Here is a 26,464-nt window from a genome sequence, read left to right on the forward strand (position 1 = left end):
GTCTCAGTGTGTTGTTGGGTCATTGTTTGTGTCACCCTTGTCTCGTTCACCTCTCTAGATTTGGTGTCTCTTGGTTTCTTACGGTTTCTGGATATCTCTAGGTTTTGGTTATTAGGACTTTTTTGATTTCGGTTTTTGGCTCCCTTCCTTTTTGGATTTATTCTTTAATAAAGGATTTTTACGTTATTTCTACCAACCCTGTGTCATCTGGAATCTCTGCATCTTTGGGTCCTAACCTCCTCTTGGCTCGCAACGTGACACTGACAGGACTATTTCTGAGCCTCCTGTATGAGAAAATGTTCATTTGAATAAATGGTAAATGGCTTTTTTTTGGGGGCAGTGCAATCTAGAGTCCTGGAACCCCCCAAGGTGCATTATTACACATCAGTCACACATCAATTGGTCAGTCATTCACACCCTGACCGAAGTAAACACAGGAAGGCCCAGTCCCAATACTCCCACTTCCACCCGTGCGCCCTTCAATTGCAAAATTCCATCCTGGGGTGCAAGTGCATATGTGTACCAACTCTCAATTGCGGAAGCTGACCACGCCCCTTTTGCACCCTTGATCCACACTTTGTCCAAGTCCGCATCAATGCGTATTTGGGTGAAGGGTATCACCCACAAGTGCCTTTTCGTAAATATGTATTTTCAAACAAAAGAAGTTCATTTTAGGAAGATTAATGATATTTATTAATGCTCTGAATGTGTTAGACAAAGACTTAATGTGGACATCAATTAAAGGAAATTTTATCTGGTTGTTTGTTTGAAAGATTTTTTTTAAAAACGTAGCACAGCGACCAGCATCCCGGTGTGCGTTGTGGTCGATGACACAATGCTCCCTGTCCCAATTCAGCAACTATTTGCACACTTGTGCACTACACATTCAAAGCCTTACTGCACACTTCCTCCAAGTGCACTTCCCAGAAGACCGTAGGGCGCAGTGTGAGTTTCAGGATTAGGCTGAAGAAGGTTTTGTGTTCTGATCCTGAGGTAGTTAACACGGGTCTGACCTCCCCGAACCATTGATCGAATATCCAAACTCTTCTGTGTTTTAATGAGTCAGAGCTGATAAATCTGGTCATCTGACCAAATATTGGTCTGGTAACAGATCTTGTTGACTGTTCACATGAGCCCTCGCTTCATTTTCAGTGCACTATAGGAGCTACTTGACAGCTACTGATGCTTGTGTGCTGTTCTGCATCCCAGCACGCAACACAAGGAGGATGTTTGGCTCAAACTCGGAGTGTGTATCTGGCTGTTATGTTGGAACACTATCAGATACAGAATACAGATGAGCACAAAACAGGATTTTATCATGGAGAAATAAGACATTACCACACAAGCTAAGGGCATGCTGTTTTGAGAGAAACCACAGAAATGCAGTAAACAAGAGTCATGAGGTGAAGTTGGGCTCAACTGTAAATTCTCCTTTCAGACAGAAACACACTTTGTGAGCAACTTCTTCAGCAGGATTTGCACATGTCAGCTGAGAAAAAAAGTAATATCAGCAAATGTAAACATCTTTGGGACTTTTTCTTGTCACTCCTTTAAATGGCAAGGCAACTTTATTTGTACAGCACATTACAACAGCATAAAACCGACCAAAGTGCTTCACAGACATTGAAAACATGAAAAACAATACTCAACATAAAAATGCATAAAAACCAGAGCTCAAGAACTAACACTAATAAAACACCAAAAAGGCTCTCATGCTGAGTTAAACGCCAAATCATAAAAATAGGTTTTCAAAAGAGATTCAAACCCAGACAGTGAAGAGGCTGACCTAATGTTCAAAGGCAGAGCATTCCAGAGCCTAGGGGCTGCTACAGAGAAAGCCCCGTCACCTCTGAGCTTGCGTCTTGTTTTTCAGACTTCCAAGAGCATCCTGTCAGCCGACCTCAGAGACCGTGCAGGGGAATAAAAAAACAGTTGCTCAGAGAGGTACTCTGGAGCAAGGCCATGCAGAGATTTAAGCCCAGAAAAGCACCTTATACTGGATTCTGAATCGAACAGGCAGCCAGTGCAGTGAGGCCAGGACAGGAGTAACATGCTCCATCTTTTTTGTCCCAGTGAGCAGCCGTGCAGCAGCATTCTGCACCAACTGTAGACGTGAGAGGTGGGATTGTGAAACACCAAGGTACAAGGAATAACAGGAATCAAGCATGAATTACTGCTCTTTAATGAAGGGAACAGAGATGATGAGGAAGTGGTGGGCAGGTTTGGTATCCAGGATAGGAACGGAGATGCACAAATGGCTGTAGACTTTGCAAAAAGGACATAAAGGCTGTTGGTAAGACGCTCTTCCAGAAGAGGCAGGGACATTTAATTAAAAATGGGCTCTGGGCACCTTCTTGTTTACTTTAGTGATGGAGAGGCTGACAGATGATGTTCGACAGGAGTTTGAGTGGACCATGATGTTTGCAGATGATACTGTAGTGATCATCAGTGAGAGCACAGTGACGGTTGAGGAGAAGCTAAAGAGGTGGAGATATGTACTGGAAATTAGAGGAATGAAGATTAGTCACAGCAAGACAGAAAAGGTGTGTAAATGAGAGGGACGCGTGTGGAAGGGCGATGTTACAGGAGCAGAAGTAAAGAAGGTAGAGGACTCTAAGGTCCAAAGCAGCAGGGGGTGGAAAAGAGGTGAAGTAGGTTGGAATGGGTGGAGAAAAGTGTTGGGTGTGAGAAGAGTTTCAGCGAGAATGAGAGGTATAGAAGACAGTAGTGAGAGCAGCCATGTTGTCTGGTTTAGAGACAGTGTCCATGAGGACAAGACAGGAGACAGAACTGGAGGTTGTTTTTTTAAGTTCTTTCTTTAAACACGGGAAAGGTTTTTTTTGTTCCTTGCTGACAGTTTTGATCACTCCTGTGATCTTCATCAGAGCTAGCTGCTAATAGCGACGTCACTTCCTTCTCTAGCAGCTAGCTCTGACGAAGATCCCAGGAGTGATCGAAACTGTCAGCAAGGTAAAAAAAAACTTTCCTCTGTTTTAAAAAAACAAACTTAAAAATGCCTTCAGAAGAAAAACACAGAATGAAAATACAAAAGATGTTTAAAGAACTGGAGGTTGCCGAGCTCAAGATGTTGAGCTTCTCTTTGGGAATGACGAGGATGGATAGGATCAAGAATGAGTCCATCCAAGGGCACCTCCAGAAAATTTTAATAGGGGTGGCCATATGGGGCCAAAGAAGTTTTTGGGGTGGTGCACCAAATGGTCCTTGTGGTAACTCTAGGAGAGTTTAGCCTATGGTGATGTATTGCTCCTTTATTCGTTTTAATTTGAAAAAACAGTACGTATCCAAAATATTTAACTTCAATTTTATGAACACAAACATTTCAGAAACATACATTTGTTATTTGAAATGTTATTCCAAATTGTATTTAAAAAATTATTCTTTTAGGTTAATGCTGTTGCTGTGTTCACAAAAAAACTATGGAGGTAGAAACTTTTTTAAAATGGTGAGCAGCAGAAACGTCTTTTTTTAATTCTGATTATTCTTTTAACTCATAAATTGGATTTTTTATTCCAATTAATTTTTTCAATTTTGTTTTGACTAAACAAGATCAATATATGGTTCGACTGAACATTAATATGATCTATTAACACTGGCATTTTGTGTGTGTGTGTGTGTGTGTGTGTGTGTGTGTGTGTGTGTGTGTGTGTGTGTGTGTGTGTGTGTGCGTGTGTGTGTGTGTGTGTGTGTGTGTGTGTGGGTGACTCAAGGGTGCCCCCAAGGGGACAGCTCCTAGAATACCTTTACTGTACAGCATACAACAAGATCCATCGATACATCCATGGTCTGAACCCGCTTTGTCCACGTAGGGTCGCGGAGGGACTGGTGCCTATCTCCAGCGGCCAATGGGCAATAGGCGGGGTACACCCTGGACATAGAGCCAGTCCATCGCAGATATACAGCATACAACAAGATTAAAATAGTAATTCACTAATCTCTCTAATGAGAGATATAAGATAATAAAAACAAAGATAAAAGACAAAAGATCAAATAAACATGTTATAATGTGCAGGGTGGTGATTTCATGGCTTAACATTTGCCTGTTGCAGCATGTACATGTAATGCTCAGATCAATCTGGGTTCATGCAAATTCAGCATTGTTACAGCTTTTGGAAAGAAACTATTTTTAAGTCTATTGGTCCTAGATGTGATGCATCGGTACCATCTACCCAAAGGCAGAAGGTGACACAGTTCAAAGCCAGGATGATCTGCTCTACTTAGACAGTGGGAGGTATAAATCTCTGTCAGGGAGGGATGAGGGCAGCTGATGGTCTCCTTCATCACCTCGACTACTCTCTTGAGCCTCACGAAAAGAAAAAAGTCTCTGCACCTTGGTGCAGCTGCCATACCACACCATTAAACAGTATGACAGAAGGTGAGCGATAAAATTTCTGCAGCAGGCTGGAAGCCAATTTGTGCTTCTCGAGAACTTTCAAAACATGTTTTGGAGACCAGACTGAGATGGTTTGGACATGTCCAGGGGAGGGACAATGATCACATGGGTAGAAGGTTGTTGAGGTTGGAGTCACCAATTATCAATAAAGTATAAAAATTATGTCACTCTGGGGTGTGTGCAGTAAACCTCTTATGATTAAATCACAGGGAGACTGTTTTCTTTTCTTTTTACCAAATGTCTTAGAATTAATAATGAAAAAACTTTTTGTATTTTGCCAAATCTCTCTTTTATTAGATTAGCTGGTTATCAACATTCCTATTTGTGTGTATTTGTAGTAAGGAGGATATAAAATTAGACGCTTTCCCCTTAATCAGCAGGGAAAACAGCCTGAGGCAGAGGTGCAAACAAACCATATAATCTGTAGTCCCTCCAACCCCAGCAGACGTAATCTCACTCTGAACTTTACACGAAACACAAGAGCTCTGAGTGGTAGCATCTGTTTCTAGTGAGTTCGTTTATTCTGAAAAGGATTTGTTCAGTGTTGGGATTAAAGCCCTCAGATTGAGCTGATCAACTGTAGAAGATATCTGAAATATTTAGCCATGAGTAAAAATTCCATCACTAATCTATAACAGGTACATTTAATCTGTCAGTTGGTTGATGAGATATAGTGTTAATGCTACACACACACACACACACACACACACACACACACACACACACACACACACACACACACACACACACACACACACTCTGCTTCCTGCGCGGTGCCATTCAGGAATGCAGATTTGAGTTTGCTGGAGCAAGCAGCAACAGGTCTGACCCCCAGAGCGGCGGTTCGGGGGCTCTGCTGCACCGGTAGCTTCAGACAAAGAGAACAGGGATCAGGCTGTTTGACTGAAACAAGCAGCACTGCAGAAACAGCACTGAAGTCACCCGGTGGTGTTGAGCGTGTCCTGGTCAGTCAGGCTGACAGGATTTAGTGTGGCAGGAGCAGCTCTTTGTCATGGAGGCGATGAGCACAGACAACTGGAGAAAGGTAAACCACATTTACAGCCACAGAGAGGCTCGCATGCGTCGTGAAAAGGAAAAACCTTTTTTAATGAAGCAGAAGTTTTCAGACTCTCTTCATCTATTCCGTTTGATTTAGCAGCAGCTCAGTGATTCACTGACTTCACGCTGCAGGGAGAGAAAACATGAGGATGGAGCTGAGTGTTTTTTTTATCCTCAGGGCAGACAACATCAGAAGCATAGCGTCTATCCTTCACACACGCACACGTTTGGTCCGTTCTGCTGCTGGGACTGGGATTATTATCTGCTTTCTATGTTTTCCGGCGTGATTACTTCACAAACATGTGCTTCATAAATCATCATAAGAGTTTTTCTCTGGTTTTCTGAGTATTCCCGAGAATCTGGACTCAGACATGAGCTAACTTAACTTTTATTTTGTGGACACACACACACACATGTGTGTGTGTGTTTTATGGTGGCTGGGGGATATAAGAGTTGTCAACATGGCTAATTTCCTGTGAATGTGTGAACTTTCGATGTGTGTGTGTGTGTGTGTGTGTGTGTGTGTGTGTGTGTGTGTGTGTGTGTGTGTGTGTGTGTGTGTGTGTGTGTCTTCCTCTGTCTACCATCTGTTTTGTGTCTTTGTGCTAACAGCATGAATCACACCTTTGATGTACTGGTATGTAGACAGGATGGAGAAGGGGATTCCCAGTAATACTGACACAGAATCCAAAATTGTTGTTGGGAAATATTTCTGAAGATTTGGAAAGGTTTTTGTCTGATTTGGTTTGAGATTGTGTTCTGACCTTTGCAGAGAAGAGATCTCCCATGATGATCCGTTAGTAATCGTGTCTGTTTTGTCATTTCCTGTCACAGGATCTTCGTGTCGCAAGGAGCTGTGGACAGCTCAGTGGGCATGGACCGCTTAAACATGAACATGTCTGAGTGTGGACGGGTAACTCACCAGGTGTTACAGGTCAGTGTGTGTGTGTGTGTGTGTGTGTGTGTGTGTGTGTGTGTGTGTGTGTGTGTGTGTGTGTGTGTGTGCGAGTGTGTTAGAGGGGAATTTGAAGGGATGATGTAGTTTTACGTTTCTCTGTTTTGCATGGAGAGTTGCCTCACTCATGTGATTATTCTCCAAACTGGCTCAGCGTAACTCTGACAGATTACTGACGGGAAATCTCTCCTTAAATTCAGCGAAAAGTCTGCAGGTTGGATGGGACAGCGCCACTGAGACGACTTATGTCAGTGTGTTGTGACCATCTCTGAGTCTGGCAGCAATTAGACCGACTCAGAGATGCTTGTTTCCCACCTGCTGCCTTTGATAATCCTATCAGGCTTTGGGAGGAGGTGTGTGTGTGTGTGTGTGTGTGTGTGTGTGTGTGTGTGTTTTCTTGAACTAAGATTTTGCCAGAATAAACATATTTGAAAGAATTCCCTGAACCTCTACAGAAAACTAACAAGGAAACAAATTCTATATCCTGATTATTTATTAGATGATTAGTCAGTGTGATGCTCTGGAGCACAAAGGTGTGTGTTAACACAATACCAGTGGAGAAAGTCAACCTGGCAGGGTTAAAAGGTCCTTTACAAACTACTCAGAGTCCATCATTTTACACACAAACTTTATTTATTTATTTGTTTGCATCGATCAAAGTGCAAGCAGCAATCCATATTTAACCCTTCCATTTTCCTATCAGGTGACCCCGCCAGGACAGGGGGTGGCTTAACAGGGTTTAAAGTTTATGCCTTGGCAGGGGAGAAGTGATGCACCCCTTAAAAAGATTCAACTTAAAAATAAAAATACAACTGAGGTCCATCCGACCCCATTGACAATGCAGGAGGGTTAAACAGACAGAAGTAATAAAAACAGAAAAAATAAGGGCAATTTGTAGTTTTTATCAATAATCTCTGGAAGCAAATCAAAAATGTTGTTGAAAATGAATTCAGTGATGCCCATGTGTGAAAAGTATTGGTGGCTTCGTCACATATAACCATAAAAATATAGCACAAAATACACGGGAGTGGGTCTGAGGCCCAATCTCAACACTCGCGGCGCCCTGCAGTCTTCAGCAAAGTGTGCAGTAAGGCTTCGAGTACGTGGTTCACAAGTGTGCAAATTATCGTGAACTGGGACAGGGTGTATTGCGTCATCAATTGCAAAGCATGCCGGGATGCTGGTTGCTGTGATGCTTTTTAAAAAAAGCTTTATTAACATTTCCAAACAAACAATCAAACAATTATTTGAAATAAATTTGCAATTATTGCTGCTTTGTGTAAAAGTTTTAGAGCAACAAATATTCATCCTAAGATGAACTACTTTAATTAGAAAACACATATTTTCAGAAAAGGAACATGAGCCTTTTCTCCCGCAGCAATGGATTGTGGGTAATACACTTCACCCATACCCGCACTGATCAAGAGTGCAAAAGGGGCGTGATCAACTTCCACACTTGAGGATCGGGACACCCTACTCACTCGGACCCCTGGATCGTGCAATTGAAGGGCGCAAAGGTGGAAGTGCAAGTATTGGGATTGGGGACGACACCATATTATACACCATGTTTCCTTCTACGGAAGCCCGTGAGGACAAAACACATTTACTGATTTACTGGTTGGTTACAAAACAAATGCCATTTACAAACGTTGTTTTACACATTTACCTCTTCATGATGAAGGCGAGCCTGGTGTGCTTGTTATTTTGCTGGGGGGTGCGCTGCGCTCCCAGGGATTTTTGACCCTAAGAGCCATCCGCTGGTAAGGTTTTACTGGTACTGCCTCTTATGGCACTTTATGTTTATGTTTATTCGCTTGGCAGACGTTTTTATCCAAGTCGACTTTCAATTTATAACCTATACGGCATGTTGTGATCTGTGGGGGAAACCGGAGTACCCGGAGGAAACCCACGCACGCATGGGGAGAAAACGCAACTCCACGCAGAAAGGTCGCAGCCGAGTTTCGAACCTGCAACCTTCGTGCTGCGAGGCAACAGTGCTAACCACTGCACCACCATGCAGCCCACTTTAAGATAAAAAAGTAATTTCAAACAAATTAGTAATTTCAATGACAATTTTAATTTGTTGGAAAAGCAGTCGAATGAAGCTCGACTTGTTTTTTTCTACCTCTAAATTAAAATCACTCATCTACAGTATGGGTAATAACATATCATCAGAGCTATGCAACAGCTGCTTCCTCTTTGTCCATATTTGGTGGAAAAAACTGGTTCTTTGTTTCCATTGCATCATATTTATATTAGTTTTATTAATTCCTCAGTTTTGTTCCGTAAAATGACAAATACTTGTTTCTAGCTTTATATTTCATATTTAATTCCCTTCTCAGGTTATAACCTCCCTTTATTTCTGAGAACAGTTTTAGAACATCATCCGTGTTTTTGTATGTGATTAATGTTTTCCTAAAATCTATTAAATCTTTAAACTTTAATAGAAACCGAGAAAGAGGGAAATAAACATTTCTGCATAGTCCTTTAGAAGTGAACGTCCCAGCAAGTCCTCTCCAGTCAGATGTTCAGACACAGCCTGCAGGTTCTCACGCTCTAAAGGGCTCAGGTAGAACAGTAAAGGTTAAAGGTCATGACAGCACAATTAGAAGATTGCTGTTTATATAAATAATCTGCTGACAGGAAAAAGCCTCTTGTGTCCAAAAAGAAAACAGCTTGTTAAAAACCTTTGCTTTGGACATAGACCAAAGGAGAGATATGTACCCACGATGCACGGCTCCCACCAACCCTCATCATGGTGGTGGAGAGCTGGTTTGATCCTCTGGTCCACCTTAAACTCTTCTCAAGAGTCAAATGTGAAATCTGACAGCTGCGGATGTTAGTTCACATGTGAGAGACCTGAAGGATCACACAGACGCTGCTGCTGCATTTTGGTTCTGATTTGTTACATTGAACAATCTAATGAGGAAATTTGCTCATCTGAGGTTAAACACCATGCTTTAAATGTCAAATATACATAAACCCAAGAATTAAAATCTGCTGTTGCTTTCTTTGCATGAGACAGGATGTTGAGAGGAAACAGCAGTTTTAGAGAAATATGAATGTCCTCTTAGTTAACTAGAATGTAAAAGACGTATCTGAAGAGCATCACTGTGAAAGAGGAGCGAGCTGTTGCTCAAAGTGCCACGTGGGTGCAGCAGCAGCACACAGCAGATGAATCAGTGTGCATCTAGCAGGGTTGGCTCTCCCGACAGCTCCCATCTATTCCTGTAGGCCTGACTCCACTCTACTGAACAGCCACTACCATCAGATAATCCCATTAGCACACACACACACACACACACACACACACACACACACACACACACACACACACACACACACACACACACACACACACACACACACACATACAGCTAGCTAGCTAGCTAGCCAGCCGCGACGCTAAGTCAGTGATTGTGTCTTATTTCTAAATAAAATCTGTGAAAGACTCAAAAGTGACACACAAGATTAAATTCAATTCAGTTTATTTATAAAGCACCAATTCACAACAAGAGTCATCTCAAAGCACTTCACAAAGTAAACGTTTCAATTGAACCAACTTATCAGTGCACTGAGTTCATTAACTCAATGAAAGGAAACCCAGCAGTTGTAGGACAGAAATGTTTCAGACATTTCAAACTAAAAAGAAGAGAAGCTAAAGTTTATATATATATACATTTCACATATGATGTCTGTGAATTTTAAAGACCCATTTTGATACCAAGACAGTGCCTATTTTCAAGCAGGGGAAAACATTATTTTAGGTTTTCATGTGAAAATAAGTCATTTCATGAGAAAAAATCCATTTATTTACACCTAAACAGAAGAGTTACAAAAAATTCACCTCCCTCAGAGTTATCATGACTGTAAACTAGAGTTATTAAACCGGATGTGTATTGATGAAATTCTGGTGATACGATACATATCACGATACAGGGAGACCATGATATATCACAATATATTGCAGTACATTCAGCCAGATGATATTGACGATATTTTTGACTGACCTTGTTGTAGGAAAATTCAATAAACAGTCCAAACTGACACGTAATATGTTTAAACTGAAGTATCTGAACCATAATAGAGGAATTTACATTTCAATGGTGCAAAAACAAAAAAAATTGCACACTGCTGCTATGTCAGAGTTTGAATTGCACCAAAAGAAAATAAATACGCAAATGTTTGCACGTAAATTTTTCCAGAAATTCAATACTCAGCATTTGAATATCGATATAACATCGCAGGAAAAAATATCACGATAGATTGCCATATTGATATTTTCTCACATCCCGACAAAAATGTCTTTTTGAACCAGGCTGTAAACATGTATAATTTTGCTGTGAAGTTGGCCTTTTTAACATGGAAGTCAATCAGGATTTGCTTTCTTCTGGGTGCCTGCCCCTAGTGAATGAGAGTAGGTTTCATAGATTTGTAAAAGTCACTTCCCCTTGCCCCGAAGACAAATTAACACTTTGTTGTACCCTGGGCAACAATATTAAAGGGCCCCCATCATCACAACCCAAGGATCACCATAATATGGTCACATACAGAATATTTTACTGTAATATGCAGTAAATATACTCAATACTTGAATGCTGGACGTCACGTAACCCGCTCAGGGTAACCTTTGACCCACCTCGTGTGGACTGACCAATGAGGAGAGGGTCTTAACTTGAGGCCCTCTCTTCATTGGTCAGTCTGCATGAGACTGACTCTCAACTGACGTTCAAAGTCATAGGCAGCGAAGCGTCTCTGTGCAGCGCAAAATCCCCGGTGGACAGTTTGTTTAATATAGGGTGATCATATTTCCATTTCCAAACAAGAGGACAGGGTATCTGTGCAACACACCATGGCAACACCACACAAACCACGTTGGGACCCATTTTTTGTAAGAACTAAAATTAATATCAGATTCTGCCAATAAAAGGGCTCTAAAACAATTCATATGTGAATATTTAGCATATTTATTGCAAAATATCATTTTTCTGCTTTAGTACTGCCAAAAGGTTTTATTAATAAGAAGTTATTATACCTTTTGTTTTACTACAGCATCAGTACTCTTCCTGTGCACAGATTATTAAGGGTGCTTGTTTCAGCTGTGAGATTAGACGATAGGTTCAATGAAAAAATATGTTGTCCCACACTCCATGGAAACTTTCAGAGAATCCACAAATAGTGGCTTTCAGATGGTTTTTTTTACTTTTTACAAGTTTAGAAAAGAAGCAGATGAGATAGCATGTCTGATAAGTTAGTTTTTCATCTGATAACATTAGAACATGTCAGCGATGTCTGAGGGGCTTTTATAAACACTGTATAACTAACACTAATGGACAGGGTATGAATTACACAGAGGCTTCTGGGGAGCCCAGTTATGGGGGGGGGGGGGGGGGTCCTGTTTTGCCTTGGCCCCTAAAATGCCTTGAAACGGCCCTGTGTGTGACTGAGTGTTGAAGGTGATCTGAACTGTATCAGATGTATAAATATGACATGTGTAGAACTTGTTTTATACAGATAAAAATGTGTAGTGGAGATAAATCTACCTTCATTTTACTTTGTTTTCTTGTTTTTATTTAACTATTTTCCTGTCCTGTCTGTCTCTCATCTTCCTGCATCTCCTCTAAACTCTCCAGAAAATCTGCTGCCTGGATTCTTACTTTTTCACCTCATCAGTTACTTTTGAGCAGATCAAAGGGATCTCCTGACCGTAAAGCGGAGAGCGCGTTTCGATGCTGCGTCAGTGAGGTGAAATCACAGCAGCACAGATGGTGAAGCAGAGTGCTTCAGGCACAAATAAGACAGAAAATAGAGAACATGTGCGGACATGAACGATCGTGTGTTAATTATAGTTTTTTGGTCGTGCCACTTTGAGAATGGACCGTGCGCTGGACGCAGCTTCCTGGAGTGCACCCCCGGTACGCTGAGAGTCCACGAATGATGTAATATAGGTAGAAACCTTTTTTCCAGCTCTCCCTGGATGTGTAGGATATCCAGCTCCCCAATAATTCGATCCCTGCTCCTGGATGAAAAACCGGACATTTATACAAGAACCCACCCCCACCCCCACCCCCGAACGCCCCGGACAGTGAGTGAAAAGTGGATATGTCCTGGGAAAAGAGGACATATGGTCACCCTAGTTTAATAGAAAGCGGGAGATTACAGATACAGTATTTTGCTCGTGCCCTTGCTGCCCTGGGCCTGGGCCCTTTAGAGTTCGTGGACCCCTGGGCAATTGCCCAGTTGCCCATATGATTAATCCGGCCTTGCCCAACAGGAATTCAGCGCCTTGGGCTTCCTGACAGGGTTGCGGAAGGCGCTTTATAAATACAGCTTTGATTGATTGATTTGATTGAGGAATTTGAACCCCGATCTGCCAGTGCCAGGTCAGACACTCTACCACTAGGCCACAGAGAAGGCTGATTTCTTAGAAGTCAAATTTGATTTAGAGAGATTTTGCAACATTTCCTGTCTGACCAGGGGACCGTCCTGCAGTGAAATTGGTATGTGTGTAGCGTGTACTTTTTGCAGTGTGGCTGCTCACCAAATACTGTAGGACCAAAACAGGTAAATCCCTGATATTTTTATCACCACGGGTGAGGTCTCTCATGTCTTAAAAACAATCTAACAACTTTTTTAAATTCTGTCATGCAATTTTCCAGTGGCTTACACAAACAGCATCTGTTGCAGGGTTCTACTTGTGTGCAACACATATGTAGAATGTTCCTTAAACTTAGAACTCATTCATGACGTGTTTCCAAACTCTGGAAGGTTTTGCATAAAACATTGCCTTGGGAGTAATTCAGCAAAAACCAAATCACTGAAAAGCAGAATTTGTTTCATATTAAGGTTGTGCCAACAAGTACACATGAGAGCATACTTAATAGCCCCCAGGAGCCTAATGTCTGGTAATTACAAGAGCTGTTACTATGGTAACATCCCACCTCCCCCCATGTTGAGCTGACAGCACATGTTGCTTCAGGCAGAGCTTTGAGGAGAAGGATGATCACACACACACACGCACACACATTTCTAAATTAATTGTTTCTGTTCTTTGTGGTTTTTATTCTTATGATTGTTTTCATCTTTTTAACTTGTTACTCTGGTTGAAAAGCTTTTATGTGGAGATTTAAAGCTTTACATCTCATGACTAGCAGAGCGCTGCAGGGAATCGAACCCTGTCTTTTTACTGAACGTTCCTTTGACTTTTAAAGCTACGGACATAACCATCACCTAGACATCCGACCAGACCTCGCTGTAAAAGTGATGGATCAACACAGGAAAAGGAACATTTAAATATTATCATAGTTGTATCTTGTAGCAGAAACGTAGCTCAGTAGGTGGAGCTCATAGGTGAACTCGTTTGAATGTCTAAGATGGACATATCTCTCGTGGTGGTGGTGGGAATGAAGGGTGGTTGTTGACATGAGGCGGGTGACTCTAGATGCTCTCGTTGGATGAGTTCTCATTTTTCTTCCATTTCTCAGGTTTTCCTAGTCCCAGAAAGTGTTGGATTCTTTTCCACACGGGAGGGTTCTTCCTCCTTATCTCTGAGGAGGTGTTTTCAGGGAGCTAAGCTAAGCTTTTGCTGCAGGTCCAGAACCCAGGATGGGTGTGAGGGGTTCTGTAGTCAGATCGTATGTCTCATGGAGTCCATTAGGGAGGATTTCTGGGACAATGCCCTTTTCCAGGATTTGTTCTTGACAATTAGCTGTTCTAAAGATGTTTATACTGTCTAATTGTGTCCCTTCAGAGCACCCCTCTTGATCTGATTGAGACTGGAAAGGGGCTGAAATTTCAAGCAGAGCGCCCCCATCTGGTCAGCCTTGGCAGTGGACGCCTGAGTACTGCGATCACCTTGTTGCCCCTGCCTGAAGGTGAGTTACTTCAGAAACAATGCAAAAGCTGATGGTGGATCTCCAATCAGCTTTATTCTGAATCACAGCTCATCTACTACTGAGATATGTGATGATTCCTGTGGTTCTCTGGTTTCTGGGGGATTTCAAAAAGATAAATTAGAGAATCGTTATCCCTTTTTGGTCTGACTTAATTTTAAGTACCATACCATACCGTACCCCACCCTACCCTACCATACCATACAATACAATACCATACACAACCATACCCAAACATATCATGCCATACCATACCATACCATACCATACCATACCATACCATACCATACAATACAATACCATACACAACCATACCCAAACATACCATATCATGCCATGCCATACCATACCGTACCATACCATACCATACCATACCATACCATACCATACCATACCATACCATAGCATACCATACTTCCAATCGCCAGGTCTGGAACGGTCCTATCTCGTTATTTTTGGACCGGTGTGTTTTGGTAGGGGTCTGGAATTTTCAGGCAAGCGTTTCGATCGCAGTTTGGGCCATCACTTCAGCAGACTGGGTTAAACGGACCATAATGCGTGATTTTCTAAGTTGTGCAACTATCAGTTTTTCTGTGCTGCAATAAATGGTCTACAGGGCTAAAGACAAAAACAAAATGCTTACCACAGCTTCCACAAGTGACTCCAGAGTGCAGTTGCTAAGTCCAGAAGCCTGCCTTGCTGCTTCGGCTATAAATAGTGTAGCGACATGAATGACCTCATATTTGTGACCCAAAGGTCACACTTTCCCAGCTGGGTCGAGCTGTAACTTTTGTTCCACAGATTACCCATCAGGAGCCGGGATGTCTGCTAAACACCATCTTTATCTGCTGCTGTTCCATCCCAAGATTGACACTTCAAGATTTTAAAATAATAATTTTAAAATAATATTTTAATAAACTGTTACTGTTTATTACAATCATATAATAATCATCATAAATAATCATGTTGGTCCAGTATAAATGTGTTTAATTACTGAAATGACTTATTATTCTTTGGGTTAATAATAATTATTATTTATGATTATCAGTAATGTGTGATCAGTAACCAGAAGGTCATTGGCACGTGTACACATCATGCAGAGGGGCTGATCCAGGGTAAAGTTAACCACCTCACATGTCTTTACTCCATAACATCAAGCTTTCTGACGCTGAGAGGGCGTGTTCTGAGGTTTTGTTAAAACTAAAATCTCCGCAGCTGAAGTTCAGTTCTTGAACCGTCCCAGAGGACGAGGGTCGGCCGCCTGACTCCTCACTAAGCATTCTGTCACGCCAATAGAATTGCTCCGAATAAACGCACCTGTAACCAGCTGACGCAAAGCTCCTTCAGAGTTATTGATTTTGAGACGCAAATAGTTTCATCAGTCGTTGTGACCCACGGAGACATCTCAGGACCGTTTTGAGTCGCACCGAGGTCCCTCTACCAACCTCGTGCCCGGAGGACATAATCTCCACCTGACATCTCGGATCCACAGAGGGTCTCCTGGACTGGGTGAGGTAGACTTCCCGACGGATGGCGTCTGTATGCTGTTCTCTCTAAGAACCCATAAGTTAGCTTCAAAACAACGTTTTTCACCCAGAACGCTTTCTCTCTCTGAAAGAAATCTTCTGAGGTATCATTCACGCATCCAAACCTCGCATTTCATTTTAGCTTTTCATTCAGACACAGGTAAAGCTTTTAATAACAAGTTAATATCAAGCTGTTACAAACTGTCAGTTACAAATTGTCATTTTTAAAAGTGTTAGTAATAAATTCTTAACTTTCTAAAACCTGACTCTTCTTTGAAATGAAACACAGAATGGTGTATATTTTGGTTATTGAATAAGCAAAGATTCCTTTAAACTTCTGATTCAATAAATAAACTTTTGCTAAAATGTAATTATCTTAAATTAAAAATTTATCTTTGGATTAAATATGGACCAAGCTCGTTGGCATATGAACTTCTATCGAATATATTAATGTCCTAGATATTTATATATGATAGAAGCTTCATTTGCTAACTCGTTTGATCTTCATCAGAATCTAACAAAGCTGATAGCAAACAGCGTTGATTCTAGTATGCAGTTTAACCACGCTACAATAGCATTCAGCGCGTTGTAGGTACCACGTGCATTTCTCCCATCCGGAAAAAAAATCCGCTCTGGCTGTTTCTGTCCTTAATTATGTAACGTCCAAAAGGGTACATTTTCACCTATATATTCACCAACATAATAACCTTCCGTCTACTGAAATAAATGCACTTTCTGTTTGGCCTTCTAAATCCAGAAGGTTCTGCTCAGCGCGTGTTGACATTCCATGAAGACAAAACATTCAAATAAACATTCTCTCCCAAGGTTCTTGCACTCTCTGTGAAAGCCAGACGTCAACATTCTTCACTCTGAAGAATGATTTTAGTTATAAGTTAAATAATCATATGTGATGAATGAACAAGATCAAATGTTTGAATAACCTGCGCTTAAATCAATTAATTTAAAGTGAATATTGTTCTTACAATGATTCATTTGTATCACAAATCAGTATAAAGATAATACATCAAACCTATATAGCACTTTTTAGGTCACTCAAAGACACTTCACAAAAAGTGCAATAAACACATAATAAAACAAAATGAAACACAGTCACTATGTATTTGATTTAACAAGTTAACCGTTGTTTACACTCATACACATCACATAAGTTTGAACATTCTCATTCACAGTGTTAAAAACATCTTTGTATCTGCAAGAAGGCATGGCTTTCTGAGGGATGTTGATAAATACTCAGAAATGTGTCAAATTCTGATTTGCCAAACTTGGCCAGAAATCATAACAAAGTAGTTTAATAAAACAAGACTTACTTCCCAATTAATTCAGTTTCTCGCTGACCCTTGAACCAGCCAATATGGGAAAGAAGCATTTTTTAAACCATCTCCTTTGACCTCCTGTCAAAGCCTTTCTGTGACACTGCAAGTGATTACAGACACAACAGCTCTTTTCAGAGCTACATCAACTCTCAGACATCTACCTTGGACACCTAATCTGCAGACCCCGGGTTGCATCTCACGGCCGGGGAACCTGAACTCAGACAAAGCTACTAGTCTCTGAGTGTTGTGGTTCCGACGTCCGGTGACCTCACCACTCTGACTGCAACTTCCCGGACCGCCGGGAGCAACTCATACAAGGGTATCCTAAGACTGCATAATGGTGTCTAATGATGTTTTTATCTATAACTAACTCTCTAGTTATAACAAACAACAAATTATTTTATGCCCAGATTTCTCATTATTCATATCTTATGTATATATTTCTTAGTTTAGGAAAAATAACAAAATTCATTTTATAAACTATATTCTGACTCTGTCTGAATTAATGCGAAGTGTGTTTATGGTCCCTAAAGAAGTAAAGAACACTAGAATTTTTGATTAAACATTCAAAGATCAATCAGATTGATATTTCATATTTATATGGAATCATCACATCTTATTGGTCATAATTAATTTGTTTTAATTGCTACAACTATTAAATATATTGGGCTTTAATTCCTTCATCTTAGCCCGACACTGTGCCAATGTCCGCTTTGATCCTTCTGCTCCTTCAAGTTGCCATCCATGAGAAAAAAACTACCGACTGTCACGATGTGGGGATGTTTAGAACCCAAAATGCAGATTACCCAGGATGACACGAGGCAGGAGATGGTGTAAAGTAAAAATACTTTATTTAAAGGTGAGCCAAAAACCAAAAAGTAAATCCAAAGCTGGGAGTCAAAATCCAAAAACCAGATCAAGAACTGGAAATCCAAAAACACAGGTATTACACAGAGAGCCGTGACTGACAGAACTACAAACACACTGACAGCAACAATGGACTGACACGACACAGAGACAAGACAGGGCTTATATAGACAGGGAGGAGCAATTAGGGAAACAAGAAGCAGGTGTGTGGAGTGAGGCTGGAAGGAAGGCAGGTGACCACAATTATCTGGATGGGGAAGAGAATCAGTGGAGGGCAGATAAACCTGAAACTATATTAAACACAAAACTAAACCTAAAGACTAAGGGAAGGACTCACACAAACACATACACATACTGACACACACAAACTCACACACACATACAATGAAATGGGGAACAAGAGGCTGGAACTACCACTTAAGACACACAACAGAGATGCAGATAAAGGACACATGAGGGCGCTAAGAGAACACAAGAGAACCTGGAGTGGGAACTGGAGGAGCTAGGGAACAAAGGGACACAGAACATGACACCGATCCATCTAGCTCCTCCTTTGGACTCTCACAATGACTATGAGAAATGTATGGAACTCTGAAGGTGACCAAAACTTGCTACTACTTGCTGGGATTTTTTTACATTCATGGACAGCTAACGAAAATAAAAACAGCGGAACTCCGTTTGTTTTGCTTGTTGCAAGTAGTGACATATTTCTGTCAACCAATCAGTGAACTGCGTTGTTGCTCCACCCTAAACATACCGATCCAAAAATTTCTGGACCTACAACAGAAGGGAGCCAACAAAGTCTTATGATAGGCGCGGTCTGGGTAGGTTACCCGATCCTTCCCATTACATGCCGGTTTGAGCCGATACTATACCCTACCCCACCCCACCCTACCCTACCCTACCCTACCCTACCCTACCCTACCCTACCTTACCCTACCTTACCCTACCCTACCCTACCCTACCTTACCCTACCTTACCCTACCCTACCCTACCCTACCCTACCCTACCCTACCCTACCCTACCTACCCTACCCTACCATACCCTACCAATTATTTATAAAACATAATTTGGGAATAATATGACAGCTAACCAAAATGCTGCACAATAAAAGAGCAAAAGGCTCAGACACATCGAAACATATTGCAGAAAAGACCCAAGAATAGATACAAAAAAATGCACAAAAGTATAAGCATAAAAGTACATAGGTAGAGAAAAGAATAACAGTGACTGAACAGCTAAACAACAGGAATAAATACACAATGTCAAAAAAGAGAGGGATAGAGACACTGTTAATGTACTTCCATTGGGGTTGTTTAGAGTTCTGGCTTTTCAAACAACATTTCTATTCTTTTAAAATACCACAACACACAAGGACCTCCAGTGGCCTGACCTTGCTGGCATCCATCCAGTGTGTCAGCAACATGCAGGTTTCATCACATGTCAGCTTTGACCTTTTGGCTTTAGCTGTCTGTTAGTAAAGTGTTTCCCCTGATCGTCTCTTTGCACCTTGGACTCTGTCATTTTTGTCTGATTTATATGTTTGAGGCTGTTGTTCAGGTTAAAAGGTTGTGTGTGTGTGTGTGGGTGGGACATCGGGTCTCTTTTATGATGCTCCCTCAGCTCTTTTTGTGCCCCTAATATTAGTTTCTTAGAGCTAATTTTACCCTAAACTTTATTTTCTGTTGCAAACCTGCTGCATGTCAATCCCTCAGTGGGCAAAAGGAAACTCACTGCTGAAAACAGACTTGATAGAGGCAGGGGGGAAGGTTGTTAGGAAAAGTTTGGTGTTTGTCCATCCATCCATGCATCTGATGTCTACCATCAGCAGCTATGGGCTGAGGAGCAGTGATACACCTGGACAGGTTACCAGCGCACCAATTCTTTTCCAGTTTGTTATAATCTGTTCTCTAGTAACTCAAAACCTATTAAATTAAATGTTGTCGCCTCTAACAGAACGTGTTCTTCCTGTGCTCTGCTCAGTGATGAAACAAAGTAGTTTTCAAGTTATTTTTGGTCATTCTGTAAGTTGTATTTTGTACACACTTGCCAAGTGTTAAATATCCATAGCTTGTCTCCTTGTTACAGGCCACACCACTCTGGGTCATGGTCCCATGGACATCAGCATCCAAGGCCCTGGGGTAGCAGCCCAGCACTGTTACATAGAGAACAGGTCTGGGACGGTAACTCTGCACCCTTGTGGGAACCTCTGTACCATTGATGGAACCAGGGTCCATCAGCCCACCCGTTTGTCTCAAGGTAGGAATCAGCTTTATCGTCTGGCCTATAAATGTTTTTTCTCTGAATTTCTGGTTTTTAGATAAAGCAGAAATAAAACTGGAAGTTTCTGAACACAAACGACATGACCACAGTCAATCTGCTCTGTTTGGTTAATAAAAACAACCAGTTATTGATTGAAAAGCTGAGTGTGATCTCTGTGGTAAATGAGACATCTGCACTGTTTTCAGAAAACAAGGATAGATATCAAGGTTTTTTTTTTTTCAAACTTTATTTTACCAGGTAAAATTTTAAGAAACAGTTCTAATAGGTAAGAAGAAAAACACTTTAAAGCTTATAAGAACAAACAAAAATAATCATTAACCCTCTGGAGGCAGGCGTTGCAGATTTGCAACATTAAAACCTACCTGGTTATTCCAAACACATATTTCATGAGCATTTTTAAACTCAGATGCACCGCTGAAGGACTTAGTGGTTCATCCTTTTATCAAAACTTATTTTGAGCCTGAGAGGGTTAAACATAATAATTTATTTTTTGACAAACAGGAAAGGTCATTGGTACATAGTCTAACGTGTGAAACTCAGAAAATGAGAAAATGGTGCAAAAATCCATTTATTTCAGTAATTAAACTCAGACTGAGAGACCATCTAAAGGCTCAGGAACCCTTTGCAGGTGTTCTGGATTCATTAAATCATCAGAGTGTGACACTTTGAGTGTCAAATATTGAACCTTTTCACATAATTATAATTGTCTGAGATTTTGAATGTGGGGTTTTCATCAGCTGTAAGTCATAGTCATCACAGTTATAAAACACAAAGGTTGAAATATCTGGATTTGCCTGAATTAGACTGTCTCATAGATTAAATAAACAATGAACAAGAGTCTGCTTCTAGACCTGCAGAAAGAGAAAGAAGAGAAAAACAAACAAAAAATATGGGACTCACAACAATACAACAAGAGCAAGCTATCACTGTGTCAGCTTGAAGAAATATGTAATCAACATTGTTTAACTGAACAATCACACGATAATAAATCACAGTGCATTAAGTGCCCACCACAGCCTTAAGACATGTGTTTAACGTGCCCAAGTCCATATTTATGAGAGCACCATGTGAGCACCTGTGTGTGTACACGCGCTTGTTTATGTAAGGTTTCTCTATAAAAGTGTCCAATAGAAAGTGTGAGGGGCCACAGATCTGCCCCCCAAAGATGCGCAGGAGATGGGGGGAGCTCCAAGTCCCAGAGATCCAGGCGCTGCCCCAGAATACAGGAACCCCAAGGAGACTGCAACACCCCACCCCCCCCGCAGAGGATCGCCCCGGGGGGTCACAACCAGCAGCCGGCAGAGTCCCGAGAGATATCAGCAGCAAGCCCACAGGCCCGCCCGCAGCCTTCCACCCCCTAGCCGGCTGAGCCCGGGACCCAGCGACCCGGGACCCAGGGGCGACCACCCCCGCTGGGGACCCAGCAGAGCCCAGGGACCCAGACCCCACCAGGCAGCCACCGGGATTGGTCAGGCAGACGCCAAAAATCTTAAACCCCCTGACCCGGGAGCCACGAACACTCAGGCAGACCAAGGCACCACACTCCACACCAGGTGTGGCAGGGGGAGGGGAGACGAAGATGTATATCATCAAAAGAAGTCCCAGGAGAAGGGAGGAGTCAAAGGCCCCACCTGACATACAGTATACAGTCATACACAAACACAGTAACACACTCCCTCGCTCATGCTCACACATGCACATACAACCAAAGACTTACAAAAATGCACGCCAGACACCCACTCATGCTCTCCATACACACTCTATTCACTCTGGTCCCGGTACTGCTGCACATGGGGTACAACCATTACCGGTTCCCAGAGTTCGACTCTTTCTGCTGGGGTGCTGATGAGCAGGCTCCCCCGCCCAACGCTGAGCACAGCAACCCACCACCTCAGAACCCAACCAGACGGCCAGATCTCCCTCCTAGCCTCCAGCCCCAGGAAGCCTAGCAACAACAGAGGTGTGCTAAGACCCCTAGTGTTGCCACTTTTATAAATAATTTAAAATCGTGTTGGTCTCATCAGTGATTATTAATTTATGCAAAACAATCATGAAAGATGCCTCAAAAAGAAAACATGGAAGATGAAATCTTTCAGCAAGTTTCAAATCTCAGGGGTATGTTAATCATAAAAGTAACGTTCGTACAGAATAGGTAGAAAATGTGCTTTTCAGAAAGTTTTTATAGTGTGTGTGTGTGTGTGTGTGTGTGTGTGTGTGTGTGTGTGTGTGTGTGTGTGTGTGTGTGTGTGTGTGTCAGGGTTTTGGTTATGGTCAGCATCTTGCATGTTTGAACGTTTTGAGTTTTTCTGAGGTTGTTGAAGGAAAACTTTTACCGTCTCACACTTAGTCATGGACACTCTGAGCCTCTTATGAAGCACTCACTGTTAGGAGTGACAGAACTCATCATTAGTCACAACATGTTAACTTCCCTTTGTGCTTTTGTGCAATCTCTTACTGTTGAATCCTCTAAAGACTGTTTTCCAAACAGAATGCTGGCTCAGCGTGGCCTCTTCATGTCGTTCTGCCCAGCCTGGTGTTGTTGTGGTCCTTGCGGATAAAAATGTGCGCCGTCTCTTAATGTGTGTTGGTATTTTGACCCGAACTGTGACAGAGTAACCCGAGCACAGACACACTGCTATTTATATACCCCCCCCCCCCCCCCAGACGGCGGAGTTTCAGGTTAGGGAAATGAGTGTGAGGGTAAACCTGGGCTGAAGGATGGTGCATGCATGCTGATACAGATCTAACTGTACAACAGGAAATGGATCAGACTTTATTGGTTCCTTGCCACACCTGTGTGTTTCATGAGTAATGAATTACAAAACTCTCCGCAAGACAACCAAGGATTACTGGAGCAGAGGAGGCATCACAACATGCTAGGACTAGAACCTTCAAAACGCTTTGACTTTGCTTTTGAATAAAAAGTCTACAGCTCACTGTGGCTTTGGCCTGTCAGCAATCTAAAGAAAACCAAGCACCAACAAGCTGATGCATGGTGCAAAAACATAATACTCCCTGCAAGCCTTGAAGGTAAATCTCTTGGATTTGCTATGTAAATAATGCGCAATGGAAGGGAAATGCTGCCAATGAAACAGCACTGACATCTAAACCAGTTTGTTCAAAGCAGAGTGAACGGGATTAAAGGAAAGTCATTGACTCCATACACCCCAGCGGTGTCCCGGGGAGGGAAAGAGTAGGAAAGAGTCTCCAAACATAATAATTACAACATTCACTCTGTGGATTAGCAGTAATTACAGCATGGCTGCACTCTGGCTCCCTAAGCAGGGACATTAAAAAGTAGTTTATTACATTTTAGTTAATACGTTTTCCCTAATCAGTAGTGATGCATCGATATGACAATTTTGGGCTGATACCGATGTCCGATATTAAATCACTTTTATGACTGATAACAATATTTGCCGATACTGATATACTGACATTAATGCTTCTAAATTCAGCCGATTTTGTATAGAATGAAAATGATTAAAGCTGAATTTACATTATTATGAACACACAACACACACATTTACGCTTCTGAGATGATTTCAATCACTGTCACGTGACTAAACAAATACACTTCTTCACAGTTTATATTTTGACAGTTTAATTGCTTTTGCAAGCTTTTTTTCCTTTTTATTATCTATTTCACACGTTTTAGTTTCAGTCATTGCACAGAGAAACATGTTTCCTTACTTTGCCAATGACTATAAAGCTTTAAATCTAAAGTGTCCAACAAATTTTACTCATACAACCGTAGGTACATTTAACCATTTAAAAGCAGAAATATACATTCATAATAAACAAACCTAGTTCTTACAACTGGACCATTCAGCGTTGATATAACTAAATAATGAGTGTGATTGTATTATTTAATTATATAACAGTATAAGTTATTAAAAAAATAAAATTTGCCCTCACCACCTGTAGATCCACCACCAGAGGGCAGTAGACATGTGTAAGACTGGACGTGACAGGTTTATGATAAAATCCTGATTCTCCATCTGGAAGCTAGGTCTGGTGAGAATGTGTATCATTAATCTACAAAGAGTTAAAAAGATAGTAATTATTAAAGTTGAGGTTTTAGTCGTCAACCAAACTCGTAATCTGAATTAGTTCTTTACTTTTTGTTCCACTGAGAAATATAACAGCACCACTCAGGCTCATGCTGGGTCTCAAGAGACCTCTAACCAGAACATTTCCTTCACATTCGCGGCTTTTATGACTCATAATAAACAGTCAGACTACAACCTTTGATCTTTAATGATCAAAGGAAGACGTTGCAGAGAGGAGAACCTGCCTAAGTAGATACAGCTAAGAGGGTCACACCACCAATAAATAAACCGATTGGCTGTTATTCAGTTGTAGATTTAGATCTGCGCGTCTCCTGCTCCTCCTCCTCTCCCTCTCCGAGGGCTGGGAGGAGACAGCTGTTTGAGGAGCACTCTCCACGCCATAAACGTGGGTGGTGCAGACGGAGGGGGGCAGAGACAATGGACAGAGACTGTCTGGTACGATGACTGTAAACTCCTACAGCCGCGGGATGAATGAAGCGGGACGGAACCGGTCCGGTGTGTCGGGAGCAGGAGAGCCTCACTCCCAAATCATCTGCTGAATATATCCGAGCTCAGAGGATTATCATAACAAAAGCGCCCCCCCGGGACAAAAAAAAAGGGTCATAAATGGATGAATGAACGCTGCTGTTGTCCCACAACAATCTCACAGAAACGGACAAAACACGTGGTTTGAGTTAAAGGTGCAGAAGCGATGAGCTCAGCAGCCGGGCAGCGGAGACTCTTCTGTGTCACTTAAAGTAAGTTCAACTTTATTAGTGTTATTATTAATAATAAATGTGTTCATTCTGGCTCCTGTAGTTGTTCGGTCAACTAACTAACTAGTAGCTTGTTTAAAACCACTTTTGGAAACGCGATTTAAAATAGCATCACTGTAAAACTCAGACTACAGCAAACTATACGTACCTGTCGGTGAATATGTGTAAAATATTATGTAACCAGTAAGTCACGTCGGCACATTCACGATCTTACAGGTAACACAAGCCAGCTAGCTCTGCTAGCATAAACACAAGTTACACACAAAACTAAGTAAGACGCCGAATTTCTCCCCTCGCCCTCCTGACACGAGTGGATTTAGTGGGGCTGATTGTTGCGCACGTATTTGTGCTTCACGCTGGATAAATGTTAAATTTCCTCTTTAGTGAATGGAGTTTGGTGCGTGACTCGGGACACCTGCGTAAGGCTGCCCGTTAGCCCCCGGCGCTGAGCCCTGACGTGCCCCTGCTCCCGTTAGAGGTCTATGTATAGATGACAAACATGTCCATGTCTGCCAGACCTGCTGATAGCCTTCTCCCAGACTGCGCTGTCTCTGTCTACTGTTTCACTGCTATTCCTGGTTCCCAGAGCAACCAGACCAGGACTGATACCTGGAAGAGAATAGAGCCCATCAGGGTCCGGAAGCTTCAGTTCTGATGGACACTTCTAACCCAGGACCTTCATGCTAAGCTGATGCTGTCATCTGTTCTCCCTCAATGTGATGAATGGATGTGAGGAGAGAAAGGGAAGCCCCTCTACAAACACTCATCAGCCAGCTATAAGAATGGCGTGGACTCCCTGTGGGCTCAGAGCACAGGTCAGACGTGTGAGGGACCCCAGAGAGGAATGAGTCTGGCAGCAGATGGCAGCTCTATGATGGACCCGTGTGTGTTCCTGGAGGATGCTGCAGACTCAGCGTGCGATCATACATCCTCTGCGGAGGTCCAAGCAGCCTCTCTGAATGACCCAGCTGGGTACTTGTTGTCATTCTCTTAGGCTGTGGTTGTCTCTGGGCATTTGTTCAGTTGTGTAAAAATAAAAGGATTTCACCTTGGCATGTTTTGACTGTCAGCTGCAGTCTTCTTCAGAAGCTCCACCAGATGTTGTGTGGCATGTCTTTATCAGCTGTTTTTCCCTGTGCCCACCTCTGGCTTCAGATTGGGGAATCCCAGATGTGTGGGGGATGGTAGACCCCATCTTCCAGGTTGGCTGTCCAGTATGTTGGGAAACTGAATGATGATATTCCACACACACCAAACTAACATGTAGGCAATTCTCTAATCTAAAGGACTTGCAAAGTAGTGGCAAAAA

At 42.0% G+C, this 26,464-nt stretch overlaps 1 protein-coding gene across 17 annotated transcripts in view; it reads left to right on the top strand.

Annotated features, from left to right (window-relative positions):
* phldb1b (pleckstrin homology-like domain, family B, member 1b) overlaps positions 1-26,464 on the top strand; it is a 143,278-nt gene that overhangs the window by 24,757 nt on the left and 92,057 nt on the right. For 15 of the 17 annotated variants that reach the window (XM_054742918.2, XM_070543373.1, XM_070543372.1 and 12 more), the window contains exons 2-4: positions 6,305-6,404; positions 14,176-14,299; positions 20,133-20,303. In XM_054742918.2, the coding sequence (XP_054598893.2) occupies positions 6,345-6,404; positions 14,176-14,299; positions 20,133-20,303 (355 nt within the window). In that variant the 5' untranslated portion in view covers positions 6,305-6,344. Of the gene's footprint in view, positions 1-5,348; positions 5,457-6,304; positions 6,405-14,175; positions 14,300-20,132; positions 20,304-24,908; positions 25,138-26,464 lie in introns of those variants that run through there. The other 2 variants (XM_070543374.1, XM_015952109.3) reach the window with 2 other exon arrangements.

Source organism: Nothobranchius furzeri, chromosome 13 (genome assembly GCF_043380555.1).
Source record: "Nothobranchius furzeri strain GRZ-AD chromosome 13, NfurGRZ-RIMD1, whole genome shotgun sequence".
In the NCBI taxonomy this organism is placed as follows: Eukaryota; Metazoa; Chordata; class Actinopteri; order Cyprinodontiformes; family Nothobranchiidae; genus Nothobranchius; species Nothobranchius furzeri.